Source organism: Podarcis cretensis, assembly GCF_951804945.1.
Source record: "Podarcis cretensis genome assembly, chromosome: 13".
NCBI lineage: Eukaryota > Metazoa > Chordata > Lepidosauria > Squamata > Lacertidae > Podarcis > Podarcis cretensis.
In genome coordinates, this window is record NC_137182.1 from 15,340,223 (window position 1) to 15,366,527 (window position 26,305).

Sequence of the window (26,305 nt, forward strand, 5' to 3'; positions counted from 1 at the left end):
TTGCTTGCTGCTTTTCTGACTCGGAGGGTATTCTGCTCTGATGGCCGCTGCGTGGGGAAGAGATTCTGTGCACCAGCTAGCAAAGCAGGAGCAAGTGGAGATGGCAATAGTTACAGTTCCTCAACCTCAGCCCACCCACCCAAATCTGTAGTATGGGCAGAGGCGGTTTTAGGGGAGCACGACCGATCCGGTTGCTCTGGGTGTGGAGTCTCAGGGGCACTGCAACTTTTATTTCAAATGGGGGGGAGGTAAGAGAGGGGCACTGATTTCTTTGCGGCATGCAAGGTGCCACTGAAATTAGAGACTCCAATGTCGGCCACTGTTATGGGGAAGCGTGGGGTAACAATACAGTAGAGGTCTAACTTTATACGGCTCGTGGGAAGTGCTGTGGACATTTGAATAGCTTACATAAAGTATTATTGTTAAAATGGGGGCATATCTAGGCATCGGTCCGCTTGGCTCCCTCCAAGGGTGCAGGCTGGGTTGTGTGTGCAAAAATTGCGCCTCTCCGCTGTGGCTAGAAGCCCGTCTCTTTGTCTGCACACTCCCTGGTCTGCTCCTCTGGTTGGCCAGATGAGATGAACAGGCTCATCTTGAGTGCCTCGGCGGAGGAATTTGGTTGCTGGCATGGGCCGCTGCAAAGGATTAAAGGTAAAGGGACCATTAGGTCCAGTCATGGCTGACTCTGGGGTTGCGGTGCTCATCTCGCATTATTGGCCGAGGGAGCCGGCATACAGCTTCCGGGTCATGTGGCTAGCATGACTAAGCCACTTCTGGCGAACCAGAGCAGCGCACGGAAACACCGCTTACCTTCCCGCCGGAGTGAAACCTATTTATCTACTTGCACTTTGACGTGCTTTCGAACTGCTAGGTTGGCAGGAGCAGGAACTGAGCAACGGGAGCTCACCCCGTCGCGGGGATTCGAACCATTGACCTTCTGATCGACAAGTCCTGGCTCTGTGGTTTAACCCACAGCGCCACCCGCGTCCCTTGCGAAGGATTAGGGGGGGACCAATACATCTCCTTGCCCAGGGTACAAGGGATGGGGGGGGTGGAGGAACAGCTCCTTGCCACAGAAGCTAACTCCTAGGGGCCGAGGCGGCTTTCCCCCATAAAATATTTAAGGGGGCCACTCCCAAAGTTGATAAGCATTGTTAGTCAAATGTTGTGCCTGCACCAAATCATGTGATTATGTAGGGTGGGGCTTACCTTCCTCACCCCCCTCCCATTTTATTCAAGTTGGCACCCCTGCTCTTTGCTTAGGGCGCAAGGGAGCCTAGGTACACCTCTGCTGTCGAAACCCAAGAGCCCATCAGGTTGACACAAGATACAGGATCTGTTGGAAGAATTGCTTTGGGCCAGAAAGGGAGACACGATGGCCACTGAAAGCAATGAGCCCTGGATCTTGCCCTCCTCCCTCCTCAGCACGCCTAGTAAAACATGCAGAGCGCAATGCCGTCATGCTGCGACTGCAGGGAAACGGAAGAGCACACGGCTTCACATTACATGCTTTGCTTTGCTAGGCATCGGCAGGCATGCGCGCCAGAGAGGGAGGAGATGAGGCCTTTCCTTTGGGCAGCCTCATGAAATGCCTGGACCCACTTGGGAGGCTACACTGAGCTTGAATCCTGCTTGAAATGTGCAGAATATTTCACCCCACTAGCAAACCACCGGGGGGGGGGGGAACAGTGTTCCATGATGGGGTTGCCACACGCCCCCAAATTGCAAACCATCAGGAGGGTTACCCCCTGTAGCAGCCAGGAATATGGGGGGGGGGCAGCCTTACTGCTTTAAAGCAACAACTTGGTAGCATGGCAAATCCACTCAAGAGGCCTCATTTTTCAGGCAGTTCTAGTCTGGTTCAGGTAATACAACCCTTGATCTTGATGGCGTGTGGCAGAGGGTCCAGAACCCAGGTGATTTGTCACAAGATGACAACGATGCACATGCTTGTATTTCTTTCGCGGCACAATGCAGAAGTCTCCCAAATAAAAGCAGAAGTGGTAGCAATCTGAGTAAGATGAAATACACCAGCTGTTTTCTGCTTTAAAAACGGAGGGCTTAAAAACCTACAGAGCTGCCCAGTCGTGCCCTTTCCTGTCCTCAAGCCGCTGCGGTTCCGGTGGGCCGGAGCGTGCGCACCCAAGCGTGCACTCAAGCTATTTCCGGTGTTCTTCTGGGTCAGAGAAATGCCCATGGGCATACACTATTTCGGGTACTCTTCTGACCCGGAAGTCGGGCCCTGTGGCAAGAAAAAAAATGGCGCCATGGGGAAAAAGAACACTGAATCCCCACGCCGATCCACGGAGCGGCCGTGGGACAGTTCCAGGAAGCTCATGAGCCAGAAGCGGCCCAAGGGCCTTAGGTTGCTGACCTCTGCAATATACCCTTCTTTACCAACTAGCAGGGGTGGCGCTGTGGGTTAAACCACAGAGCCTAGGGCTTGCCGATCAGAAGGTCGGTGGTTCGAATCCCCACGACGGGGTGAGCTCCCGTCGCTCGGTCCCTTCTCCTGCCAACCTAGCAGTTCGAAAGCACGTCAAAGTGCAAGTAGATACCGTATTTTTCGCCCTATAGGACGCACCGTCCCATAAGGCGCACCTAGTTTTTTTGGGGGGAAATAAAGGGGAAAAAATTATTTCCCCCCCAGGCGCGGGGCTGGGGCGGGGGAGGCCCAAGCTTCCCCCGACCCCAGTCCCCAAACAGGCAGCTCTCTTCAAAGCCGAGGGAGCCCAGGGCTGGCTCCCGCTGCTTGCGGAGACGTCCGCGAAGCCTGGCCGCGCAGAACTCAGCGCGCGCAGGCTTCGGCAAGCAGGCACCTCTCCGCAAGCAGCGGGAGCGCTCCCGCCGCTTGCGGAGAGGTCTGCGAAGCCTGGAGAGCGAGAGGGGTCTGTGCGCACCGACCCCACTCGCTCTCCAGGCTTCAGCGAAAGCCTGCATTCGCCCCATAGGACGCACACACATTTCCCCTTCATTTTTGGAGGGGGAAAAGTGCGTCCTATAGGGCGAAAAATACGGTAAATAGGTACCGCTCTGGCGGGAAGGTAAACCGTGTTTCTGTGCACTGCTCTGGTTTGCCAGAAGCGGGTTAGTCGTGCTGGCCACATGACCCGGAAGCTGTATGCCGGCTCCCTCGGCCTATAAAGCGAGATGAGCACCGCAACCCCAGAGTCGGTCATGACTGGATCTAATGGTCAGGGGTCCCTTTACCGTTACCAACTAGCAGGGCTGGTGCCATCATTAGGGCAACTAGGTGCAGACCTCAGAGAGGCGCAGGACTGACCTTTGAAGGGCACAGTTTTATGCAGATTCATTTTTTGATCTCTTATAAATTTCTGATTATAATTTACTTTCCTTTTATATTTTGAAGAATGTTACCAGTTTTGAAGAAACTCATACATTCTAATTGTTAGCAATGTTGTGTGGGTGTGCGGAACTAGTTAGCCTTGCCTAGGGCGCAAAATAGCCTGGCGCTGGCCAACAAAGGTTGCCACTTTTCTTCCTGCCAAGGCTCCTGTGCCTTTCTCAGCGGCAGGATGCCAACCCCTGGCTCTCTCTCCCTCATCGCCTCACTGCCCCTGATAGCAGCTAGCCCTTAAAACCAGAGACCTGGCTGGAAAGGGATGCTGATTAGTGCCCTAGCAAGCCTGCAAAGTCGTGGTTTGGAGGGAAGAGCAGGGGTGCCAACCTGAATAAAATATTGGGGTGTGGGGGAGATGCACACCATAGGAGCCAACTCCTGGGGCCAAGGTCCCTTTGCCCGCCCAGTAAAATACAGTCATGTCATATACCCCGGGTTACAGCCGCTTCAGGTTGCATTTTTCGGGTTGCGGACCACCAAAACCCGGAAGTACTGGAACGGGTTACTTCCAGGTTTCAGCGGTCGCGCATGTGCACAAGCCCTAAATTGGGCTTTGCACCGCAGAAGCGCCGAATCGTAACCCACACGTGTGCAGATGCAGGTTGCGAATGTACATCCTGCACGGATCACGTTTGCAACCCTGTATTTGAGGGGTCTGGACCCTCCCCACAAAAAGTTGAGAGGCATTGCCATTCAAGTAGCGTGGGTGCACCCCGTCATGTGATTATGTGGGGCAGGGCTTGCCTGCCCCCAGATATTTTATTCAAGTTGGCACCCCTGACGCACACCAGTTGAATGGCCCACCGACTTTTTAGGAGGGGGCTCAAATATTTTATTGGGGGTGCCGGAGGGACCCTGGCCCGTAGGAGTTGGCTCCTATGCCCCCCCCCTGGGTGCCGGAAAGGCTGGCGGGTCTGGATCCATTCTAGGGGGCCGATGGGGAGAGAGAGCGAGCAGGGAGGCTTCTGGCGGTGGGAACAAGCGGCGGCATTGTTCCCCGGCGCAGCCCTCCAACCTGGCCCATCGGCGCCCGCCGCCCCGCCGAGGGAAGGAGCTGCCTTTAAGCGCACCTTGACCTTGCTGGCGGGGGACGGATCCCTCCACTTGTCCAACACGTCTCCTGCCAGGGAGAGCCATTGAAAGCGCCGAGAGCCAGAGCGCGCCGAGGAAAGGGCCTGAATAGGCAGCTTAAGGCCTCCCGCTGCGGCGAGCGAGGGATTAGGAGGGGCCCTTCGGGGAGAGGCAGGAGGAGAGAGGGAAGGAGGGAAGGAGGCGAGAGCCCCGCCAAGGCAGCCGAGCCGGAGGAGGAGGAGGCGGCGGAGGAAGGGGCTTTGCGCCGCCGGCCCTGCGCTCCGCAGCCTCCAGCCACCCGGCGCAGCGGCCCCTGGCGCACGGCTAGCAAGCGCGCCCCGCGGCGCCCCACATCCGAAGGGAAGCTCTTCGCGAGGGGACGTGGAAGTCGTGCCCGGCCCTCGCTCCCGGCCTGCCTGCCTGCCCGGATTGGAGCCCTCCGGGCGGGACGCCCCCCTTCTCTCGCCCCTCCTTTGTTCGCAGGGAAAAGCTCGAGGCTCAGGCCGTTGGTGGCGGTGGCGGGCTCTCCATTTGCGGAGGAGAAGAAGGGAGAGAGCGCATGCTTCTCCATGTTGTGGCCAGGGACGGGATCCTTGCTCGGGGGAATCCTGGGGATCCCTCTCTAACTGCAAAGATTGGTGTGTTTTCTCGGAGCAGCGAGGAATGATAAATAAAAAAAAAACCCTGGGAAACGCGCTGGCTTGCGCGAAGCCTTTTTATGTCGCTTTTCTAAAGCTCCAGGCAGCTTGTAAAATAAACGGGCAATTAGGAGAAAAAGAGCCAAACAAACCAGGCAAGAATTGCCTGGCAGGATTGAGGGGGAAAGGGCAGTAGCCCAGGGGTAGAGCATCTGTTTCGCAGGCAGGAGACCCCAGATTCACAGAATCGTAGAGTTGGACGGGATCCCAAGGATCAACGCAAGGATCAATGCAAGAATGTGGGGCTTGAACCCACAATCCTGAGAATCGGTGTCTCATGCTCTACTGACTGAGCTGCCCCATCAGGAGCCTCCAAATCAGGCTGGGGTGGAAACCCCTGTCTGAAATCCTGGCAAACAGCTGCATACCAGGATAGAGAATACTGAACTAGGTGGATCTGTGGTCATAGTATACATAAATCAACTTCCTGTGTACCTATGTTCCCTTCTTAATTACCTGGCACATAATCCATTATGCCAAAACCTAGCTGAACTCCTTCCCTCCCAAAGTGTCTTGTGGCAGCAGGAAGACTTAATTGATTATGGTGTCGGCTTCAGTGGACCACAGATCCCTTCATCAGATGCATGAAATGTAACACTAAATTGGCAAGCATATACAATATTTGTTTTTTATTTAAGATATGTAAAAAGTAAAGGTAAAGGGACCCCTGACCATTAGGTCCAGTCATGGCCAACTCTGGGGTTGCAGCACTCATCTCGCTTTATTGGCCGAGGGAGCCGGCGTACAGCTTCTGGGTCGTGTGGCCAGCAGGACTAAGCTGCTTCTGGCAAACCAGAGCAGTGCACAGAAACGCCGTTTACCTTCCTGCAGGAGCGATACCTATTTATCTACTTGCACTTTGTACTTTCGAACTGCTAGGTTGGCAGGAACAGGGACCGAGCGACGGGAGCTCACCCTGTTGCGGGGATTCAAATCGCAGACCTTTTGATCTGCAAGCCCTAGGCTCTGTGGTTTAACCCACAGCGCCACCCACGTCCCTTAAGATAGTTAGGTGCTGCTTAATTATTCTAAGTGGTGTGCATAAAAAAAAAATACAGAAGAGGGGAAGAATAAAACAAACACTACCTAAAAATGCCTGCTGTAACAAAAAAAAAAGTCTTACTCATGCCTAAGTTCAGCAAGGAGGGTGACTATCTAAGCTTACTGGGGAGGGAATGCCAAAGGAATGGGCCCCATACACTGAATGCACCGTTAGTAGCACCAGCAGAGACATTCCCCAAGATCTCAGGCCAGGATAGACCATAATATACACAGTTGTGGGGTGTTAGGGTAGGGGGATGAGGTCAAAGGGAAATTAAATGTAAAAAAGAAGAGACTCTGTCAATTACCTAAAGGCGGAATAATAATTACAGCGACCAATTAACAAGGCAGTGTTGGTGATAACACAAACATCCCCCAAATGGTCAGCTAATTAACACATGCGGTGTGATAAAAGTCTGCAATCTTGAGCCAAGCCACCACCGGTGACAGAGCTGAATTGCCTGATAAATTGTTCTTCAGCCAAAGAAAGGGGTGCCTTGCAGTTTACATATAGTGTATATTAATGCTAGATTCCAGTGCCACCCAGCTCCAGAAAGTTTGCTCTCATAATAATATTGCAGCAGTCACCATCATTTATATAGCATTCAAAGCATTTAACTTATATAATCTTGAGATTGCTATGACAGCCCTGTCAAGTAGGCCAGTTATTGCAGAAAGGGCGGTTGCTGAAGTTTAGGGCCACACAGATGAGGTACAGAAACCCATGTTTGGATCTCTTCTTTAAATTTTGACCTCAAAGCAGGAAAGTCTTTGAATTTAATAGGAGCATCTTGGGGGCGGGCATTAAACTAGGGCTGCCAAATGTTTGGAATTTCCCGGACATAGCCGGAATATGGCAGTCAGAAACAGTGTCTGGGGGGAAATTGCTGAAATGTCTGGGAAAATCCAGACATGTGGCAACTCATGTCGTAAGTCTATATTTTGGCGAATTTTCTTTAAAAATAGCTCAAAAACAACGTATTTTTAGAGAACTATGGCCCAAAGAAGCTCAACAACTTTTGTGTTGTCCCTTTGAGCAAACAGCAGCTTCGAAGAGCAATCTAGGTCACGTCCATATCATGCCAAAACACACATTTAAAGCACACAGCTACCCCAAACGATCCTGGAAATTTATCCCTCACTGCGCTACAGTTCCCAGCACCCTTAACATGCTACAGTTCCCATGATTCTTTGGGAGCACGCCACATGCTTTACATGTATGATGGGAATGATTGATGCCAGTACTGCTTGCTCTGATAAAGTAAGAACCCCAACTGCCATGTAGCCTGCTTTAAAGTAGATTAAAATGTGGGCAGATCAAGCCACAGATCTCTCTTGTATCTGCTGTTTCAGCTGTGAGAAAAGAGGGTGCTTGGTGTCTCTGGACGGGTGCCAACATCCCAGAAGGGCCTACCTGCTCAGGGCAGCAGCCGCCACCATCTACCCCCGCTCTGGGTGGGTGAGGAATTTGACCCCTTGCTTCTGCCTCCAAAGAAGCAGACACAGCTGGCTGCTTTGCGCTGCTTGCTCGCTGCAAGGAGCAGCCACTACTGTGGCTCCTAGGCTGGACTTTTAGAAGACATCTTCAGGCAGCCCTGTATACGGGCAGCTTTTAATGTTTGATGTTTTACTGTGGTTTTATAAATTGTTGGAAGCCACCCAGAGGGGCTGGGGCAACCCAGTCATCAGATGGATGCCATATAAATATATTATTATTATTATTATTATTATTATTATTATTATTATTAGCCATATAAATATATCATCATCATCATCATCATCATCATCATTATCATTACTAGTCTGCAGAGCAACCAAAACTGGTGGAGTGGGCAGAATGTGGGCGGCCCAGGGAGGAGCAGACATTTGTTGTATCTTCTATCCTCTGCAGCTGCGTTGACAACTTTACACCTTAAAAATTAAAACAATTGCCGTTGTTGTCAACAGCTGCCCCACTGTTGGGGCCAAGGGCAGGAGAGGTTAAAAAAATGACAGCAAAACACAAGGCAAGCACACTAGAGGCTGAATGTGCTGGTGGCTGGTGCCCTTTGGGTGGAAGGCAAGGAGCCCAACAGTAGGTGGCGCCAGAGCCAACAGCAGGCAGAGCCAACTGAGTTCTACTTTTCATGGAGTCATAGAATTGTAGAGCTGGAAGGTACCCCCCAAGGGTCATCTAGTCCAACCCCCCGCAATGCAGAAATATCAACTAAAGCATCCATGATGTTTTGACTCCATCCTCTTCCCTGCTGAGTTCCACAAGGCAGCACTAAGACTTAAGGAGGAGGAAGCCAACATAAGAAAGAAAGAAAGAAAGAAAGAAAGAAAGAAAGAAAGAAAGAAAGCAGGCAGGTAGCTGGGGATTGGCTGAGGGCAGAATAAGGTTGGTGGGGCATATCCTTCTGTGGTGCAAAGTAAGCGTCCCTGACTGAGGTCCCAGTCTAGGAACAGGAAGTCCAGGAACAGCCATTAGTCAGGATAACTAAAAAATAGAACTTCTGAAATCCACAAAAAGACAAGTCCAGGAACAGCTATTAGTCAGGATTTTACTTTCTTGGGCTCCATGATCACTGCAGATAGTGACAGCAGCCACAAAATTAAGAGACGCCTGCTTCTTGGAAGAAAAGCGATGACAAACCTAGACAGCATTTTAAAAAGCAGAGACATCACCTTGCCGACAAAGGTCTGAATAGTTAATGCTGCGGTTTTCCCAGTAGTGATGTGTGGAAGTGAGAGCTGGAACATAAAGAAGGCTGATCGCCGAAGAATTGATGCTTTAGAATTCTGGTGCTGGAGGAGACTCTTGAGAGTCCCATGGACTGCAAGAAGATCAAACCTATCCATTCTTAAGGAAATCAGCCCTGAGTGCTCACTGGAAGGACAGATCCTGAAGCTGAGGCTCCAATACTTTGGCCACCAAATGAGAAGAGAAGACTCCCTGGAAAAGACCATGATGTTGGGAAAGATTCAGGGCACAAGGAGAAGGGGACAGCAGAGGACGAGATGGTTGGATAGTGTTCTCGAAGCTACCAGCATGAGTTTGACCAAACTGTGGGAGGCAGTGGAAGACAGGAGTGCCTGGCGTGCTCTGGTCCATGGGGTCATAAAGAGTCGGACACAACTAAATGACTAAACAACAACAACAACAAACTAAAAAACAGATCTTCTGAAATCGGCAAAAAAAAAAAAAAAAACAAGTCCAGGAACGACTATTAGTCAGGGATAACTAAAAATGGATCTTCTCAAGTTTAGAGGCAATCATTAAAAGGTAAAGGGACCCCTGACCGTTAGGTCCAGTCGCGGACGACTCGGGTTGTGGCGCTCATCTCGCTTTACTGGCCGCAGGGAGCCGGCGTACAGCTTCCAGGTCATGTGGCCAGCATGACTAAGCTGCTTCTGGCGAACCAGAGCAGCGCACGGAAACGCCGTTTACCTTCCCACCGGAGTGGTACCTATTTATCTACTTGCACTCTGATGTGCTTTCGAACTGCTAGGTTGGCAGGAGCTGGGATTGAACAACAGGAGCTCACCCCGTCACGGGGATTCAAACTGCCAACCTTCTGATCGGCAAGCCCTAGGTTCTGTGGTTTAGACCACAGCGCCACCCGTGTCCCAGAGGCAATCATTACCAGGTGCTAATTACCACATTAAGGGGAGGTGGGGGGAGGGGGAGGCTGCTATACTCTGCTGAGATTCGATAGCTTCTCTAACAATGACTTTGAAAATAAAGTATCACAGAGGGTGGGGTAATTGTGCCACTGACAATGGTGTCTTGAGAACCATTGGGGTGGGCTTATCTCCAACCCTTGCCACCTCCCCATCCCTTTGCAACCATCTTACACATGACAATTTCATTAGCAGTGACAGTAACAGCGGAGGAAGGATCTCGCTTTCCCAGCAGTATTAAAACATTTTCCCGCAGCATCAGTGCAATGCACAAAAAAAGACATCTGAAACGAATCCGCCACAGCAAATGAGTAATACCGTGTAAGGAAAAGGGAGGAGGAGGGGGAGCTCTGCTTCAAGTCTGCAAGTTGATTTACGGGATCCATTGATGGTTATGTAAACATCTTTTGGAAATGCTTTGAGATAGGATATCCTGGCTTAGGACAAGGAGCTTAGAGTTGCCAAATAATAATAATAATAATAATAATAATAATAATAATAATAATAATAATAATAAGAAGAAGAAGAAGAAGAAGAAGAAGAAGAAGCAGCAGCTCTGTGCCATTAACACAGTCATACATCAATAAGCTTTCCCTATTGCCACATTTTTGTAATTTTAATTCTTGTGCAGCTCTAAAAGGCATAGAATACTGGTCCATTACTTACAGATGGACCACATCACTTTAAAAACCCACAACTGTAACACTTTTAATAAATAGCAAAAATTAGATTCAATAACAAAAAAAAAAGGAAAGAAATAATTCCAAAATCCAGGAGGTTGCACAGCACAAAAAAGGTTAAAATTAGATGACCTAACTCTCTGCTCATTTCAGCAAGGAAGTTTCTCACTGAATTGTGCCCGATGAATCACATCTGTCTGTCTCCTACTTTGCTGTTTTTACTGATCCTTAGACTCTGTGCACTGAACCAGCCAGCAAACTTTGCCTCTGCAAACTCTCCAAAGAGAGGGAGATTTGTTCAGGCCGCTCTCTTGAGCACACCAGAGTGCCCTCATACAGTTTGAAATTGGCAGTGGGCTATCAAGAGTCGGTTGATGCATTTTTCCCAAGATGGGTGAACACAGCCCTCTGGTGGTTAATGCCAAAGGGTGAAAAGGCAGGAGAAGCAAGCCTGAAGCAGATTGCAATGCAAACTAGAACTCAGGCATGCTTAGGCTTGTTGTTTAGTCATTTAGTCGTGTCCGACTCTTTGTGATCCCATGGACCAGAGCGCACTAGGCTCCTGTCTTCCCCTGCGTCCTGCAGTTTGGTCAAACTCGTGTTGGTAGCTTCAAGACCACTGTCCAACCATCTCGTCCTCTGTCATCCCCTTCTCCTTGTGCCCTGAATCTTTCCCAACATCATGGTCTTTTCCAGGGAGTCTTCTCTTCTCATGAGGTGGCCAAAGTATTGGAGCCTCAGCTTCAGGATCTGTCCTTCCAGTGAGCACTCAGGGCTGATTTCCTTCAGAATGGATCAGTTTGATCTTCTTGCAGTCCATGGGACTCTCAAGAGTCTCCTCCAGCACCATAATTCTAAAGCATCCATTCTTCGGCGATCAGCCTTCTTTATGGTCCAGCTCTCAATTCCATACATCACTATGCTTAGGGTTACATCACCCCAACACAAAAGTGGGCAAATGGATTCTTTTTTCCTTTCCTTTTTTTTTTGCTGGTTACTGGGTTTATTTTTCTGCCCATAAACTCTGCAAAGACCGGAGGCCTTCCTGTTAGGAATAATATCAACAGAATTTAAGAAAAATGTCAGACCTCTCTTCATGTATGCAACAACATCAGACAGGATTCTGCCAGCAAAGAACTGGAAAAGTGAAAAGATCCCCACGAAAACCGAACGGTAGGTAAAAATGATAGAATACATACAACAGGCAAAGATGACAGGGAGAGGTAGAGGATATCCGATGCAGAAGGTTAATAAAGAATGGATAACATTCAAAGAGTATTTGAAAAATTATTGTGATAACAAAAATCTCCTGGCAGACCTTGAATGATTCTTGCAATATAAAGGTGATAAACAATAGAATATCCTGGATAAGACTTGGGAAAGCAAAAAACAACAATAAGGCGCTGTGTGTGTAATAACAAAATAAGAAATAGTACAATGAGAATAATCGGAAGTTTGTTTTATTTACTTTAATCTTTTATCCTTTTCTTTTTTCTCTTCTGTAAAGTAAGTGTATGTAGTAAGATTTGTGGTGTGTTATGAATATATTGTATTGTTGTTGTGTAAGTTAATGTTGATTGTTTAATAAAGATTTATTTCCCCCCCCCCAAAGAAAAAACTTTGCAAAGACCTCATGCTGAGCTGCACACACTCAAAAAATCAGAAATTAGGCCTGAGTTACAATGTAGTTGGCCAGCCAGCCAACTAACCGTATTATTATTAATAATAAGTTTATTATTTATATGCCACCCAACTGACCAGGTTGCCCCAGCCACTCTGGGCGGCTCCCAACAAAATATTAAAGGCACAGTAGAACGTCAACCATTAAAGACTTCCCTGAACCAGACTGTAGTGCTCACAGCAGAGATTCTCCTCCTCTCGGGCTGTTTCCATCCTTTGCCATCAAATACTAAAGAAAAAGAAGGGGGGAAATGTCCACTATGCTTCTGAGTACTTTAAAAGAGTTAAGGGTAACAGGTGTTTTTTTTTTTTAAAAAGTTCAGGTCACTTCTATATTTCAGCCTTCAGCAATAAACACCCAGTCCTGCTCTACTCGTCATAATAACTGAAGAATAAAGAAACTCTTCTTTACAAACAAACAAACATGCTTCTTCATTGCTGTCTGGTAGAGAACACAACCAGATCTGCAAAGCAGAGCAAAGGAAGGTTCAAGAGGTGGAGTTTAACTCTAGTCCATAATTCATAGAAATTCACAGAATCATAGAGTTGAGGATCATCCAGTCGAACTGTTATGTACTGAAGTTTTCACCCTGGGCTAGCAGGGGGATACTGTAGATAGTTTTCACTCAGGTCCACATATGCAAATAAGGGATTGAAAGTGACGTTCAGTGATTGGATAGTTACAGAAAGTTGCTACTGTTGCGTTGTAGTGGAGCTCTATATAAGCAGGCTGGCTGAACCCTTCAGTTCTGTTCTGTTCTGGGCCTGTGAATAAACAAGAGCTGTTTGAAGAATCGCTGTGTCGTCTGATATATTCACCCACAACTTAACACGAACCCCCTGCATTGCAGGAACATGCAGCTGTCCCATATGGTGATTGAGCCTGCAACCTTGGCGTTATCAGCCCCACTATTCTAAACCAGGCATAGGCAAACTCGGCCCTCCAGATGTTTTGAGACTACAGTTCCCATCATCCCTGACCACTGGTCCTGTTAGTGAGGGATGATGGGAGTTGTAGTCCCAAAACATCTGGAGGGCCGAGTTTGCCTATGCCTGATCTAAACCAACCGAGCTATTCCATGCGAAGTTCAAGTTTTAGCATCGCTTAAGTCATTATAGGGTGTCTGTGATTATGAAAAATCCATCCTCAATCGGGCAAGTGAGCAGACTTTGTGGGGCTCTCCCAGGTGTGGCTTTTGTCTTATTCACCGAATTTTTCAGAGGCTCCTTTTTCTAAATTGCTCCTGTTCTTAAAACCAGCTGTCATTCTTTAGACAGAGGCTCTCGTCATCTGTCATGTCACAAATTAAAAAATACAATTTCCCAAAAGAAATCCTAGCGGATACAGGGGTAAAGCACAGCTGTGGGAGGTGGTAGTGTACCCATTTGATGGAATCAAGTATTTTGAAATGGTTGGCTTCAAACAGGGTGTCTATTAGACCCATATAAGGATAGACCCATTTACATCCCCCTAGATGTTGAAGAGGTTGTTTGGAAATGGTCCTATTTGGTGGGGATGTGACCAAGTGCAACCATTTTTGTCTCTAGTATTTAGGGAGATAAAATCTTACACTGTCACACTGTTCCTACATTCCAGTTGGTGCTCCTATCTATTTTTGACTACAGTGGTACCTTGGGTTACATACGTTTCAGGTTACAGACTCCGCTAACCCAGAAATAGTACTTCGGGTAAAGAACTTTGCTTCAGGATGAGAACAGAAATCGTGCTCCAGCGGCACGGCAGCAGCAGGAGGCCCCATTAGCTAAAGTGGTGCTTCAGGTTAAAAACAGTTTCAGGTTAAGAACGGACCTCCAGAACGAATTAAGTTCTTAACCTGAGGTACCACTGTACAGTAACGTACATTTACACAACAAAGAACTAATAATACATTTATCAGAAGTGGTTATAGCAGGCTTCGTCAACCTCTAGATATTTTGAGACTACAATTCCCAGCATCCCTGACCACTGGTCCTGCTAGCTAGGGATCATGAGAGTTGTAGGCCAAAAACATCTGGAGGGCCGAGATTGAGGAAGCCTGGGCTAGAGGGTGGCGTGACCCCAGCTGCCACACTGCTCACTGTGCTGCAGGGGGGCGCCAAAGCAATGCTATAGATTCAGCCCTCCAGATTTTGTCTTCGTGTGGCTGATTATGGAGAGTCCTCTGCTGTGCATAATGAAAATATGTTCCATACAAGGCCAGCAGGTGGAAGAATCACCCACACGAATATACTTTTAAAGCAGGCATGTTGCTCCAATGTGTTGCGTTTCACCACATTACTGTATACAAGAACCCACATTCATGAAAGTTTTGAACTGGATCCAGACTAAGGCTGTGTACATATTCCCATTTACTCTGGCTCCAGTGCTGTTTGAAGCCTCATACACATGACGTCAGCTACAATCCATATGTATCCTGTATTTCCTCAAGAAATACTGATGTGTTTTCTCTCAAACCCACCCAATTTGAAAACGTAAGACAGCTTCATTAACAAAGGATTTTTTGAGGGGGGGTTCAGGTGTGGGGAAACCAGACAGGAGATGATGCATATCAGGTGATGACACCCCTGGCCCCTATCCGGTGTGGACAGCAATGTGTAAGGTAAGGTAAACGACCCCTGGACAGTTAAGTCCAGTCAAAGGCAACTATGGGGTTGCACCACTCATCTTGCTTTCAGGCCGAGGGAGCCGGCGTTTGCCCATAGACAGCTTTCCGGGTCATGTGGCCAACATGGCTAAACCGCTTCTGGTGCAACAGGACGCCGTGACGAGTGTCAGAGTGCACAGAAATACCGTTTACCTTCCCGCCGGAGCGGTACCTACTTATCTACTCGCACTGGTGTGCTTTTGAACTGCTAGGCTGGCAGGAGCTGGGACAGAGCAACGGGAGCTCGCCACCGTTCAGTAGATTTGAACTGCCAACCTTCCGATCGGCAAGCCCAAGAGGCTCAGTGTAAATGTAGCTCAGTCGTAGAGCTATGGTGGTGGAGGCCCCAGTTTTGATCCCCGACATCTCTTAGTTTGAGGCGCAACTAACAACCTCTCTGCATTTTAAGCCAGTAATGTGTACATAGCCTCCGTTAGTCTCATTTATGACTCACTGAAATCACTGTGAAAAGCTAGTGGTGAATAACGTGTCCCACTGTACTAGTTAAGATAGTCTGGATCCAACTCATTATCTTTTAAAATATGAAAAGAGGACAGAAAGGTACTGTGTCTGCAATATGTAAGAATATAATTATGCTTACATATGCTTGATTTTTTGGGGGGGGGAAATTGGGTGCTTTTTCGTTAACTGTTGAGGATAATCTAACCTCTTTAGGAAGGCACCCACCCAAAGTCTCAGTGCTAGACCTCAAAGAATGGAGAGGTATATGTCAGAGGAGGTGTTCCCACAGATAATCTGGACTCAGACTATTTAGGGCAGGCACAGGGGAACCTATGACTTGTGGTGGGTGGACATAGCAATAGACAGATTTCATCATGCCCTCTGGGTCGCCTTTCAACATTCAGCTGTTCAGCGAGAAGCAGCTGAGAGGAGAACAACTCTGATGTGCAATTTTAACTTCTTCCATATGCTGTTGGACTACAAATCCCACCACCCCTGAGTGTCGGCCATTCTGGCTAGGACTGATAGAATTGGCAGGCAAATAATATCTGGAGTGCCACGGTTCTGCATCCCTGCTCTACACAAAGACATAACAACAACAACAACAACAACAACAACAACAACAACAACAACAACAACAATTTATTATTTATACCCCGCCCATCTGGCTGGGTTTCCCCAGCCACTCTGGGCAGCTTCCAACAAAATATTAAAATACAATAACCTATTAAACATTAAAAGCTTCCCTAAACAGGGCTGCCTTCAGATGTCTTCTAAAAGTCTGGTAGTTGTTTTTCTCTTTGACATCTGGTGGGAGGGCGTTCCACAGGGTGGGTGCCACTACTGAGAAGGCCCTCTGCCTGGTTCCCTGTAACTTGGCTTCTTGCAATGAGGAAACCGCCAGAAGGCCCTCGGCACTGGACCTCAGTGTTCGGGCAGAATGATGGGGGTGGAGACACTCCTTCAGGTATACAAGGTCAAGGCCATTTAGGGTTTTAAGGGTCAGCACCAACACTTTGAATTGTGCTCGGAAACTGCCCCTGCAGACTTGTGTCGCTTGCAAATCTACAAAAAGCAGTCTAGGCATTTCACAACTGCATTCATGCTATCTTCAGGAGGCAATTGCATTTTGAAGCGAGGTTTTAAATAGATGTAACGCACGGCTTGTTCAGTTGTGTATTTACCTTATTTTCTTTCTTCCGCTGGGATCACTCAGTTTGTTTCATTTTTTTGCACAGTCAGGATAGATAATAGGTTCTGAGCTGCTGCTGCTTCATACTTTGTACACAAAAAAGTCTAGAGAGAAACGGAAGGCGAAATTTGAGTGGAATTACTAATAATATAGCATATGACCGTGTTTCTAAGGCTGTATGCTTCTGTGCATGTGTGGTTGTGTGCCAGTGTATCTGTTAAGGTTGTGATTGGGACTTGGAGTTGGCCCTGTCCACTTTAGGGTCTGGCCTTGGTCCCTTCCAACTCTACGATTCTATGACTACTGGAATGCGGACCCCCACAGCTCTCCACTAGGGTAATGCAGTTCTTGGCCTGAAAAAAGATTTCTCACCCCTGGTTTAGGGCTTTAAAAGTTGAAGATCAACACCTTAAATTGAGCTGGAAGTTTAGAACAGGCATTATACATTTGTGACAGCTTAGGCTTGTCAGCAGCTGAGCAACCATATTCTGAACCAGCTGAAGTTTCCAGAACATCTTCATGGGCAGCTGCACATAAAGCTCATTAAAGTAATCTAATCCAGAAGTCACCAAAGCATGAATGACAGTAGCTGATCCCTGTCTTCCTGCAGCAGGAGCAGTTGCCATGCAAACTGACGTTGAGAAAACCCATCTCAGACCACAGTCGCTACCTGGGCATCCAGGAGCAATGTGAGCCCTCCTGGCTCCTGCAGTGCAGTGGTCCTGATCCCCAAGGGAGGGGGCATGACTCTGTCAAGAACGGATATTTCTCCCATCAACCACTAGTCAGCTGTGCTTCCTGACATTACCTCTGCTTTATTTGGACTAAGTAGTGTAGCAGTTCGAAAGCACGTCAAGTGCAAGTAGATAAATAGGTACCGCTCCGGCGGGAAGGTAAATGGTGTTTCCATGTGCTGCTCTGGTTTGCCAGAAGCAGCTTAGTCATGTTGGCCACATGACCTGGAAGCTGTACGCCGGCTCCCTCGGCCAATAAAGCGCAACCCCAGAGTCGGTCACGACTGGACCTAATGGTCAGGGGTCCCTTTACCTTTACATTAGTGTAGAATGTGGCTTAAGACATGGGTGGTATATACATGGAGGCTGCAAGGTTTTAGTGGAACATAGATAAAAGTTTGCTAAATTGATAGAAGTTCTAAAAGACCTACCTTGGATTCCCGTAGTCGTGCGTGCACTGTGGAACGCCCTCCTGCCAGATGTCAAGGACATAAATAATTCTACAATCTTCTGTAGACATGTGAAGGCAGCCCTGTACTGGGATGTTTTGATTTGTGGCTGTTCTGCTGCTGCTGTTGTGTTTCTATATATTATGTTGGAGGCCACCCAGAGTGGCTGAGGCAACCCAGTCAACAGATGGGTGGTGTGTATGTGTGTGTGTGTGTTTGTGTATTTTTCTGGGGGGATGCAGGGGATGCATACCCCTAAACATTTTGTAAATCTTTCTACTTTTGTCCATTTACTGTATTGATTTTTCCCAATTTGAACTTTAAATTGGTGATTTTCTTGAGTCAAAATTAGAGTACCCCTAAACATTTTTTAAAGCAACACACACACACACACACACAGAGAGAGAGAGAGAGAGAGAGAGAGAGAGAGAGAGAGAGAGAGAGAAAGAAGAGTTTTCTAAATTGATAGAATAAAGAGTTTTTAGGGAAAGGGTTTTATGTTATAGAATAGATAGAAAAACCACCTGAACCCACCAACAGGTGGGGAAACAAATCAAAGGAAAAATTAAACCCTGCACACTCTCTTCCTCTCTCTCCACATTCCCATAGGCTACAGACTTCTACCCATCCTCTGTTCTCTGACACTGTTCTCCTGTACTTCCTTTGTCCCCCTTGATCTAACTCTCAAAAGGCAAGTCACTGGCAGATATAGCCTCTGGGTACTGGCTTGCAAAACACATTCAAGGAAGGTTTTAATCCTCAGCTCCACCTGGTCTTCAGTCTATCCACATCCATAACCCCAGCAGAGATGCAAGATACTGTATTATATTTTTTCATAGCACAATACAGTACAGTTTATAAAAGCAAAACCCATACAGTCTAGATAACCAAAGCTCTTTTTCTTCACAAAGTCAATACTGAACAGTGAGGAACCATGGCAGATGCTTCCACAGTGTTGCTTATGATGTTGTTGTTATTGTCTTCTACACACATTGTGTCTAAGCTGTGTGAACCTTCAGAATATAAGTGAAAAAAGCAGCCAGAGGAGAAAGAGAGGACAGAGGGTGAAGAAAGAGCTGTGAGTCATGGGGGGCTCTTTCCCCATCCTTTGGACCCCCAGGGAAACTCAACAAACCAGCTGTACTTGGAAAAGGGTGTGCAGAGCACAGCTGAATGGGACACAGCTTTGAGCAGCCTAAATGAAGTAGCATCCATCTTGGCCCTGCTCATAAAAAGCAAGTCTAAAGATTAGGGTGATGTCCACTGAGACCAAAAACTATTCTCGTTGTGAGACTTTTGTGGGTGAGCCGAGAGTTTGTTTGGACCCTGGGTGAGAACCTGGAGGCTGAGAGGGAGGATGTGTCAGAAAGAAAATGAATTGATATTATTTATTAATATATATTAGGCACTTTGCATTAAGGTAACATGTCTACAGTGGTACCTCGGGTTAAGTACTTAATTCGTTCCAGAGGTCTGTTCTTAACCTGAAACTGTTCTTAACCTGAAGCACCACTTTAGCTAATGGGGCCTCCTGCTGCCACCACACCGCCAGAGCACGATTTCTGTTCTCATTTTTTTTTTATAAGATTTTTATTGGGTTTTCACATTTTATAAACACAGACACACACACACGGACAAAGACAACACATATAAAATTTCGTATCCTTACTTTCCTAACCCCAGTTCTTGACCTCCCCCCACCCCCCCTTCATACATCCTAATTCAATTAAATTAGCTCAGCAAGTTCATATCTCTCATCCTTTACATATTATTATTATATATATATATTTTTAAAGAAATACTTAATTCTTATTACTTGGCCAAATTTTACTTATCCAGTTTCCTTATAAACATTAAATCCTTTTCTAAGGTCGACTCGAATTCCTTCCACGAATTTCCCTTTTATGTTAAAAAAAGGTCATAATAATCAAACACAAAGGTCATAAACATATTTTTAAAAATTCTCCCCCCCCCCCAGTTTCTGTCCCTTCCCAATGTCCCCATGTCCACAAAAACAGTCTTTAGCCTGGATTCCTCACATCTGAGGCCTTTAAATCTCTGTCAGTCTCTCTCTGCCGATTTTGTTGGTAGCCCTCTTTGTTGGTCCTCGGGTCTCGAAGGAGTTCTAGCTCCGTCTCATCAGATTTTCTTCCATCCAAAGTACTTGACACCAGCTGCTGCGAAAGGTCAGCCAATCCATGCTCAAAGAGGAAGCCCCAATCATATTTCTTATTTCTTTTAAATTCGAATATTCCAAGTGTTCCAGGGGCTTCCTCTCTCCTCTTTCGCATCTCTCGCAAGTTTGTAATCCAAAGGTCTTCTTCTTTGTGTTCTAACAATGTAGGCTTGTGGTTGGTACTCTCCATCTGTACTGGCCCTTGTTCCCTCTCCCCCTGTTCCGAAGTTATCTCTTCTAATTCAGCTGCAGATTTTTTCCTGGTCAAGTCCATTGTGCATTCAGCAGAGTCACTTATTTTAGAGTTCAAGGTTATAAGTTGTTTACTCATAGCCGTAGTCTGCTCCTGCAACTTTCCCACAAGAAAAAACATTCTTTCTATCTCTGCCTGTAATTTTCCATCTGCAGCCATTGTAGTGTTTCAATGTTTCCCCTAGGGGGATTCTGGTTACTTAATAGTCTTTTCCCAACAGTCCGTTACTTTGTTATTTCACTGCTTTGTTCCCAACCATTTTAATTCAAATATAACAAATTTAGTCAAGAAAGGTGTTAAATAATAAGATTTTTAACTTTCACTGCCCGTTTGACAGCTCCTTTGACAGCTGTCAAACTCCTTGTTCCTTTTTCTCCAGCTCACATACAGGACACTCCCGGGTCTCGGGGGGTTTAAACAAAAACTTCTAAAATTCCAGTCTTACTCTCCAGCACAAATCTTCTTGTGTCAAATTCATGAAGATATTATCTTTTAAAAAACACCAAAAAGAAAAAACTCTCCACCTTAGTTCTCCGATCCTTGCTTTAAATCTTTTGTAAGCAGGGGAGTGCGGACTTCCCTTTAGCACATCCACCGATCGTACCGAATTCAAGGATAGAAATTTTAAAGTCCAAATTCCATTCTACTCATGGATTAATTAAAGTCCAAAATTCAGGGAAGAAAGTCAGCGGTCTCCGGCCATGGCTCGCGGCTTCGCTCCACTGCAGTAGCGGTCCACTCACAGCACCACGCCGCTCCCCGTACCCTCTCCGCAGCCTTTAGAAAGGCTCTTCGTGGGTCGGGGGGGCGCTTTAGGTGCCCGCCGAGTCACCAAGTCCGCAGGCTTCCGCGCCTGCGGTTTCTGAGGGTCCCCACGTCGCCATCGCGGTAGAACCCTTCTCCAGCGGAGCCGATTCCCTCCGGAGCTCGGAGGGAATCCGCCATTAACCAGATCGCGCTAACCCGGAAGTCCACGATTTCTGTTCTCATCCTGAAGCAAAATTCTTAACCTGAAGCACTGTTTCTGGGTTAGCGGAGTCTGTAACCTCAAACATATGTAACCTGAAGTGTATGTAACCTGAAGTACCACTGTATATGTAACTGGATATTTTTTTAAAAAAAAGTATATGTAACTTGGTATTTTAAGTTGTTGGTTGTTTCAGTTCTTTGCACACTGCTTAGAGACATTTCTAATATATTAAGCAGTATAGAAATTAAATAACTCACTGTAACCTAATAAAACTATACAGTGGTACCTCTGGCTGCAAATGGGATCCGTTCCAGAGGTCCGTTCGCAACATGAGCAGAACGCAATCCGCGTCTGCGCATCTCGATTTGCAGCTTCTGCGCATGACGTCATTTTGCGCGTCTGCGCATGCGGCAAAACCCAGAAGTAACCATTTCCGGTAATTCCGGGTCGCCGCGGGACGCAACCTGAAAACGCTCAACCTGAAGCAAACGTAACATGAGGTATGGTCTCATGCGTACAACTGCGCCCCTGTCATTCTCACACTCAGAGAACCGAGGGACATGTAATAATATTTTAAGACAGGATAGAAAATGTTTCGTTCTACCCACAAGCCCTGCTATGTTCGGTGGGGTGCAGGCTGCAGTCCTAGCCCTGCTTAGCTGGAAATAAGCCCCACTGAATCAAATAGGACAGCGGTGGCGAACCTATGGCACACGTGCCATAGAGGGTACTCAGAGCCCTCTCTGCGGGCATGCATACCATTGCCCCAGCAGGGCCATAGCTTGCCTCCCGCCAGTCTGTTTTTCCTACTCAGGAGTAAGCTGCCCTGAATTCAGCAGGGCTTAACTCCCAGGTCAGTAAGCATATAAAGATGGCAACCTAAGAAGGGGCTGCTGGGTTTACATGTTCGCTGGGCTTTCCCATGGAAGCCAACAGAGGAATTCATTCCGTTGAGGCTACGATCAAATGGCAGCCGAGGAAACGGCTAATAATAATAATAATAAATTTATGCCCCACCCATCTGGCTGGGTGTATTTATTTATATTTATTTGTATGTGCACACGCAGCCAATGATTATTATCTCATATTAAAAATTGGGAGAGGGTGGCTCTTAGTACAGCCCTCCAGAGTACACTAGTGGCCAAAATTGTGGAACCTTCTGTATTTCCGAGGTTTGCTGGCTCATAACACCACTTTGTTTTGGAGTAATACCAGTGCTTTTTTTTCTGTGGGGACACAAGGGGACGCATACCCCTAAACATTTTGTGAATTTAACGGGAGAAGAAATTCACTGTATTTATTTCCCCTGATTTGAACTGTATTTATTTTCCCCCGGTGGTGATTTTCTTGAGTCAAAATGAGAGTACCCCTAAACATTTTTTATGAGAGAAAAAAGCACTGAGTTATAACCATAAAATTATATATCAAGGGAAAGATAATTTAATGAAGAATGTAATGCAGTAACTTTTATGAAGGATTATTTATTACAACAGCAGTCATAGAGAAGAAACGTGAAACGCACACGAAAAATGAGATATACAGGTTAAATTGCCGTGTTGGCACTTTGTGATAAATAAGTGGGTTTTGAGTTGCAGTTTGGGCACTCGGTGTCTACACGGTTTGCCATCACTGCAATAGGACTTACCAGGGCCAGCCCAAGACATTTTGGCGCCTGAGGAGAACCCCAAAATGGTGCCTCACCCGCCAGGAATTTGGGCGGTAATAAAGATTGACATTGGGATGTGCTGGTTCTGTGGATCCTGCTACCTGAGGCAGTTGCCTCACCTGGTCTCATGGGTGGGCTGGACCCAGGACGAACTTCAGAGGAGACGGTGATAAAATTCTTCAGTCAAACGCACTGTCATCTGAGAGCTATGGCTCCTTCTTCGAAAGAGCAGTGCAGAGAGAGAAGGGGAGCCGTCCAAATGCTTGTACAGTGGTGCCTCGCAAGACGAAAAGAATCCGTTCTGCGATTCTCTTCGTCTAGCGGTTTTTTCGTCTTGCGAAGCAAGCCCATTGACGGCTTAGCGGATTAGCGCTATTAGCAGCTTAGCGGCTTTTAGCGGCTTATCGGATCAGCTGATAAGCGGCTTAGCGGCTTAGAAAAAGGGGGGGAAAGGGGAAAAAAGTTGGAAAGCCCATAGGGAAATTTGTTTTGCGAAGCGCCTCCAAAACGGAAAACCCTTTCGTCTAGCGGGTTTTCCGTCTTGCGAGGCGTTCGTCTTGCGGGGCACCACTGTAATGGCTACATGGGTGATGGTGGGGCGTGTACACAATCTTTGGGAGAAGCCAGGTGACATGTTAAGAGGGTTACCTCAGGCGTTGGTTACCTGAACACACTGAGGCGTTCTGAAGGAACTCAACCAGAGGCAGAAAATGTTTATGAAGCATGGCGGTGTGACAGGGACAGTGGAGGACAGAGACGGCCTTTTATATTAAAAAAATGTATCTTCTCAATAGAGAAAGGGGAAGCTGTTTAATTGCAGGGGTCAGCAAACTTTTTCTGCAGAGGTCCACTGTCCCTCAGACCTTGTGGGGGGCCGGACTATATTTTGAAAAAAAATATGAATGAATTCCTATGCCCCACAAATAACCCAGAGATACATTTTAAATAAAAGTACGCATTCTACTTATGTAAAATAACACCAGGCAGGCCCCACAAATAACCCAGAGGTGCAGTTTAAATAAAAGGACACATTCTACTCATGTAAAAACACGCTGATTCCTGGACCGTCTGCAGGCCGGAGTTAGAAGGTGATTGGGCCGGATCTGGCCCCCAGGCCTTAGTTTGCCCACCCATGGTTTAATGTGTTGCGAGCAACTAGCGGGAAAACTGGGAATTAGGAGCTGGGCGAAAAGCCACACACACAGTCCTGGCTGTCGTGATTCTCAGGCCCGATTAGATTTCTGAAGTCTGTGGTGTTGGGTTTGATTCATAGAGGAGTATATTAGAGAACTTTTTTAAAACAACAACAACAAAAGAACCTCCAGGGGTATTTTGAAGTCTTTTAAAAGAAAAAGAAATCAGATCAATGAGCTGCTCATTAAAATTATTATTATATATTGATCTATATATATTATATTTTCCCTGACAGGGACTTAAGGTGGCGTTCAGATAAAATAAGAACACCTTAGAAATATAAGGGGAGGGGTAATAATTAAAAACATATATAAACCACCTCCATCGTTCTGCCCGGACACTGAGGTCCAGTGCCGAGGGCCTTCTGGCGGTTCCCTCACTGCAAGAAGCCAAGTTACAGGGAACCAGGCAGAGGGCCTTCTCGGTGGTGGCACCCACCCTGTAGAACGCCCTCCCACCAGATGTCAAAGAGATAAACAACTACCAGACTTTTAGAAGACATCTGAAGGCAGCCCTATTTAGAGAAGCTTTTAATGCTTAATAGGTTATTGTATTTTGGTGTTCTGTTGGAAGCTGCCCAGAGTGGCCGGGGTGTAAATAATAAATTATAATTATTATTTTTAACCAAAATGGAATTAAGACATACAGAAAGTTACAATAAAGACCACACGGTGCCGGCTGTTTCATTAAAACAGTGAGTTTCCAAAAGCCTGGTGGAACAAGATCTTCACCCACTGGCAGAAGAACAACAAGGAGGGAACCAGTCTTAAGTTCTCTAGGGAAGGAGTTCCCATGTTGTCTGGGAGCAGCCACCACCAAGAAGGCCCTCTCCTGTGTCCCCACCAAGTGTCCCTGTGAGGGTGGCAGGAGTGAGAGAAGGGCCTCCTCCCCGAGGTTCTCAAAACAGGTCAGGTTTGTATGAAGGGAACAGAGCCTTTCAGATAGCTTGGACCTGAGCCGTACTCAATTATGAATTAAACGAATGATAAAACCCAGGATTTAAACATAGCTACTACGACTGGGTGATTGCCTGCATCCACCCCCATCCCCACCCCCCCGACAAAGGCAGCATAACTGGACATGAGTTTCCTTTCCAGCTCAAGATAAAAAGCAATTTTATGGAATTTTAAATATTAAAAAACACACACCCTGCAATGGACGCGTGAGGTCCCAGCTAAAAAAAGAATGGCAATTTAAGCTGATGGAATATGCGCAGCTTGCAGACTTAACATATAGAATAAGAGAAGAACATATGTTTACAGAAGATTGGAAAATGTTTATTGAATACATGGGGGGGGGGGAATTGTGTACACTTGAAAACGTTGGCAGCATTAAGATAAGCCCAACAGTGTAAATACGTTTTGATAGATGTAATAATGGAATACTGAATGGTTTCGTTTATGTAAAATATGCAGGGATTTATGATATGCAAAATGAACCATGGAAAGAGAAGGGAAGTCACTGATATTTTAAATGAGTATTCCAAATTGTACATTTAAAAAAAGATATAAACACCCTGCCAGCCCCAGGAAACTGCTCTATTTTTCTGCTGACGTTATAGTGCAGCAGACTGCGGGGGTTACCACAGCCCTGCAAGGCAGACCACCGCTTCTGTTGTAGGTCAGCCATGTGGGGCTGAAGCTCTTTCGGCCGGAAATCACAAAACACCCCCGAGGTTGCAGCAAAGGCCAATCTATTTAAATCCTCCTTCTCGCAGTCCAAACGCGGCATCCAGCCGCGTGCAAAAAACAACAACTGTTGCCTGCTGCGCTTCAAAAAAAAAATTAAATTAAATTAAATTCCCTTACTCGGAACGAGACCCGAGTTAGAACGAGAAGAAACTCCTTTGCAGCCACTTCCACCTCCGCAAAAATCCCAGCTTGCCTCCATAGGCGGCCGAAGAGAACCCGGAAGTCGAGAGCCACCGCTAAGCCTTTTACTCTCGGAGGCGTCTCTTGCTCTTTCTCTCTCTGCGCGCGCGCGCGCGCGCACAAAGCGAAACGAGACCCGCCGTCCGCCGGGCGGGCGCGCGCACGTCGAGCGGCGTACGGCCCCCGTTTCCTTCGTCGCAGTCTCCTGACTAAGGTAGAGGCGAACCGAGGCAAAATGGCGGACAGGTTCTCCCGCTTCAACGAGGACAGGGACTTCCAGGTAACCGATGTCCGGCGGCGGCGAGAGAGAGAGAGAGGGGAAGCCGGCTTTGGCCTCTTTGAATCCCTCTTCTTTCCTGACTCCTCGGGAAGTGGCGAAGCCCCCCCCCCGCCATTTCCCCCATATTACCCCCTCCCCCAGCTTAGGTTTGCTGAGGCCTCGCCCTAATAGGGGGTCCCTCATCTGCCCCCCCCCAAAAAAAAACTTGTTTGGATGTTG

At 47.2% G+C, this 26,305-nt stretch overlaps 1 protein-coding gene and 1 long non-coding RNA gene across 7 annotated transcripts in view; one reads left to right on the forward strand and one right to left on the reverse strand.

Annotated features, from left to right (window-relative positions):
• Window positions 1–11,958: 11,958 nt before the first annotated feature.
• Window positions 11,959–23,490, reverse strand: LOC307201198. The gene is made up of 3 exons (XR_013832639.1): window positions 23,406–23,490; window positions 16,486–16,597; window positions 11,959–12,423 (listed from the first exon to the last, which is right to left on the reverse strand). It is a non-coding gene; the product is annotated as an uncharacterized lncRNA (long non-coding RNA).
• A 2,445-nt stretch (window positions 23,491–25,935) lies between these two features.
• Window positions 25,936–26,305, forward strand: part of GPATCH8 (G-patch domain containing 8) — an 81,073-nt gene continuing 80,703 nt past the window's right edge. For 2 of the 6 annotated variants that reach the window (XM_079949257.1, XM_079949254.1), the window contains exon 1: window positions 26,027–26,086. Coding sequence is in view for 1 of the 6 variants with exons in the window: in XM_079949252.1 (XP_079805378.1) it covers window positions 26,042–26,086 (45 nt within the window). In the remaining 5 variants the exon portion in view is untranslated. Of the gene's footprint in view, window positions 26,087–26,305 lie in introns of all 6 variants that reach the window. The other 4 variants (XM_079949252.1, XM_079949253.1, XM_079949258.1 and 1 more) reach the window with 4 other exon arrangements.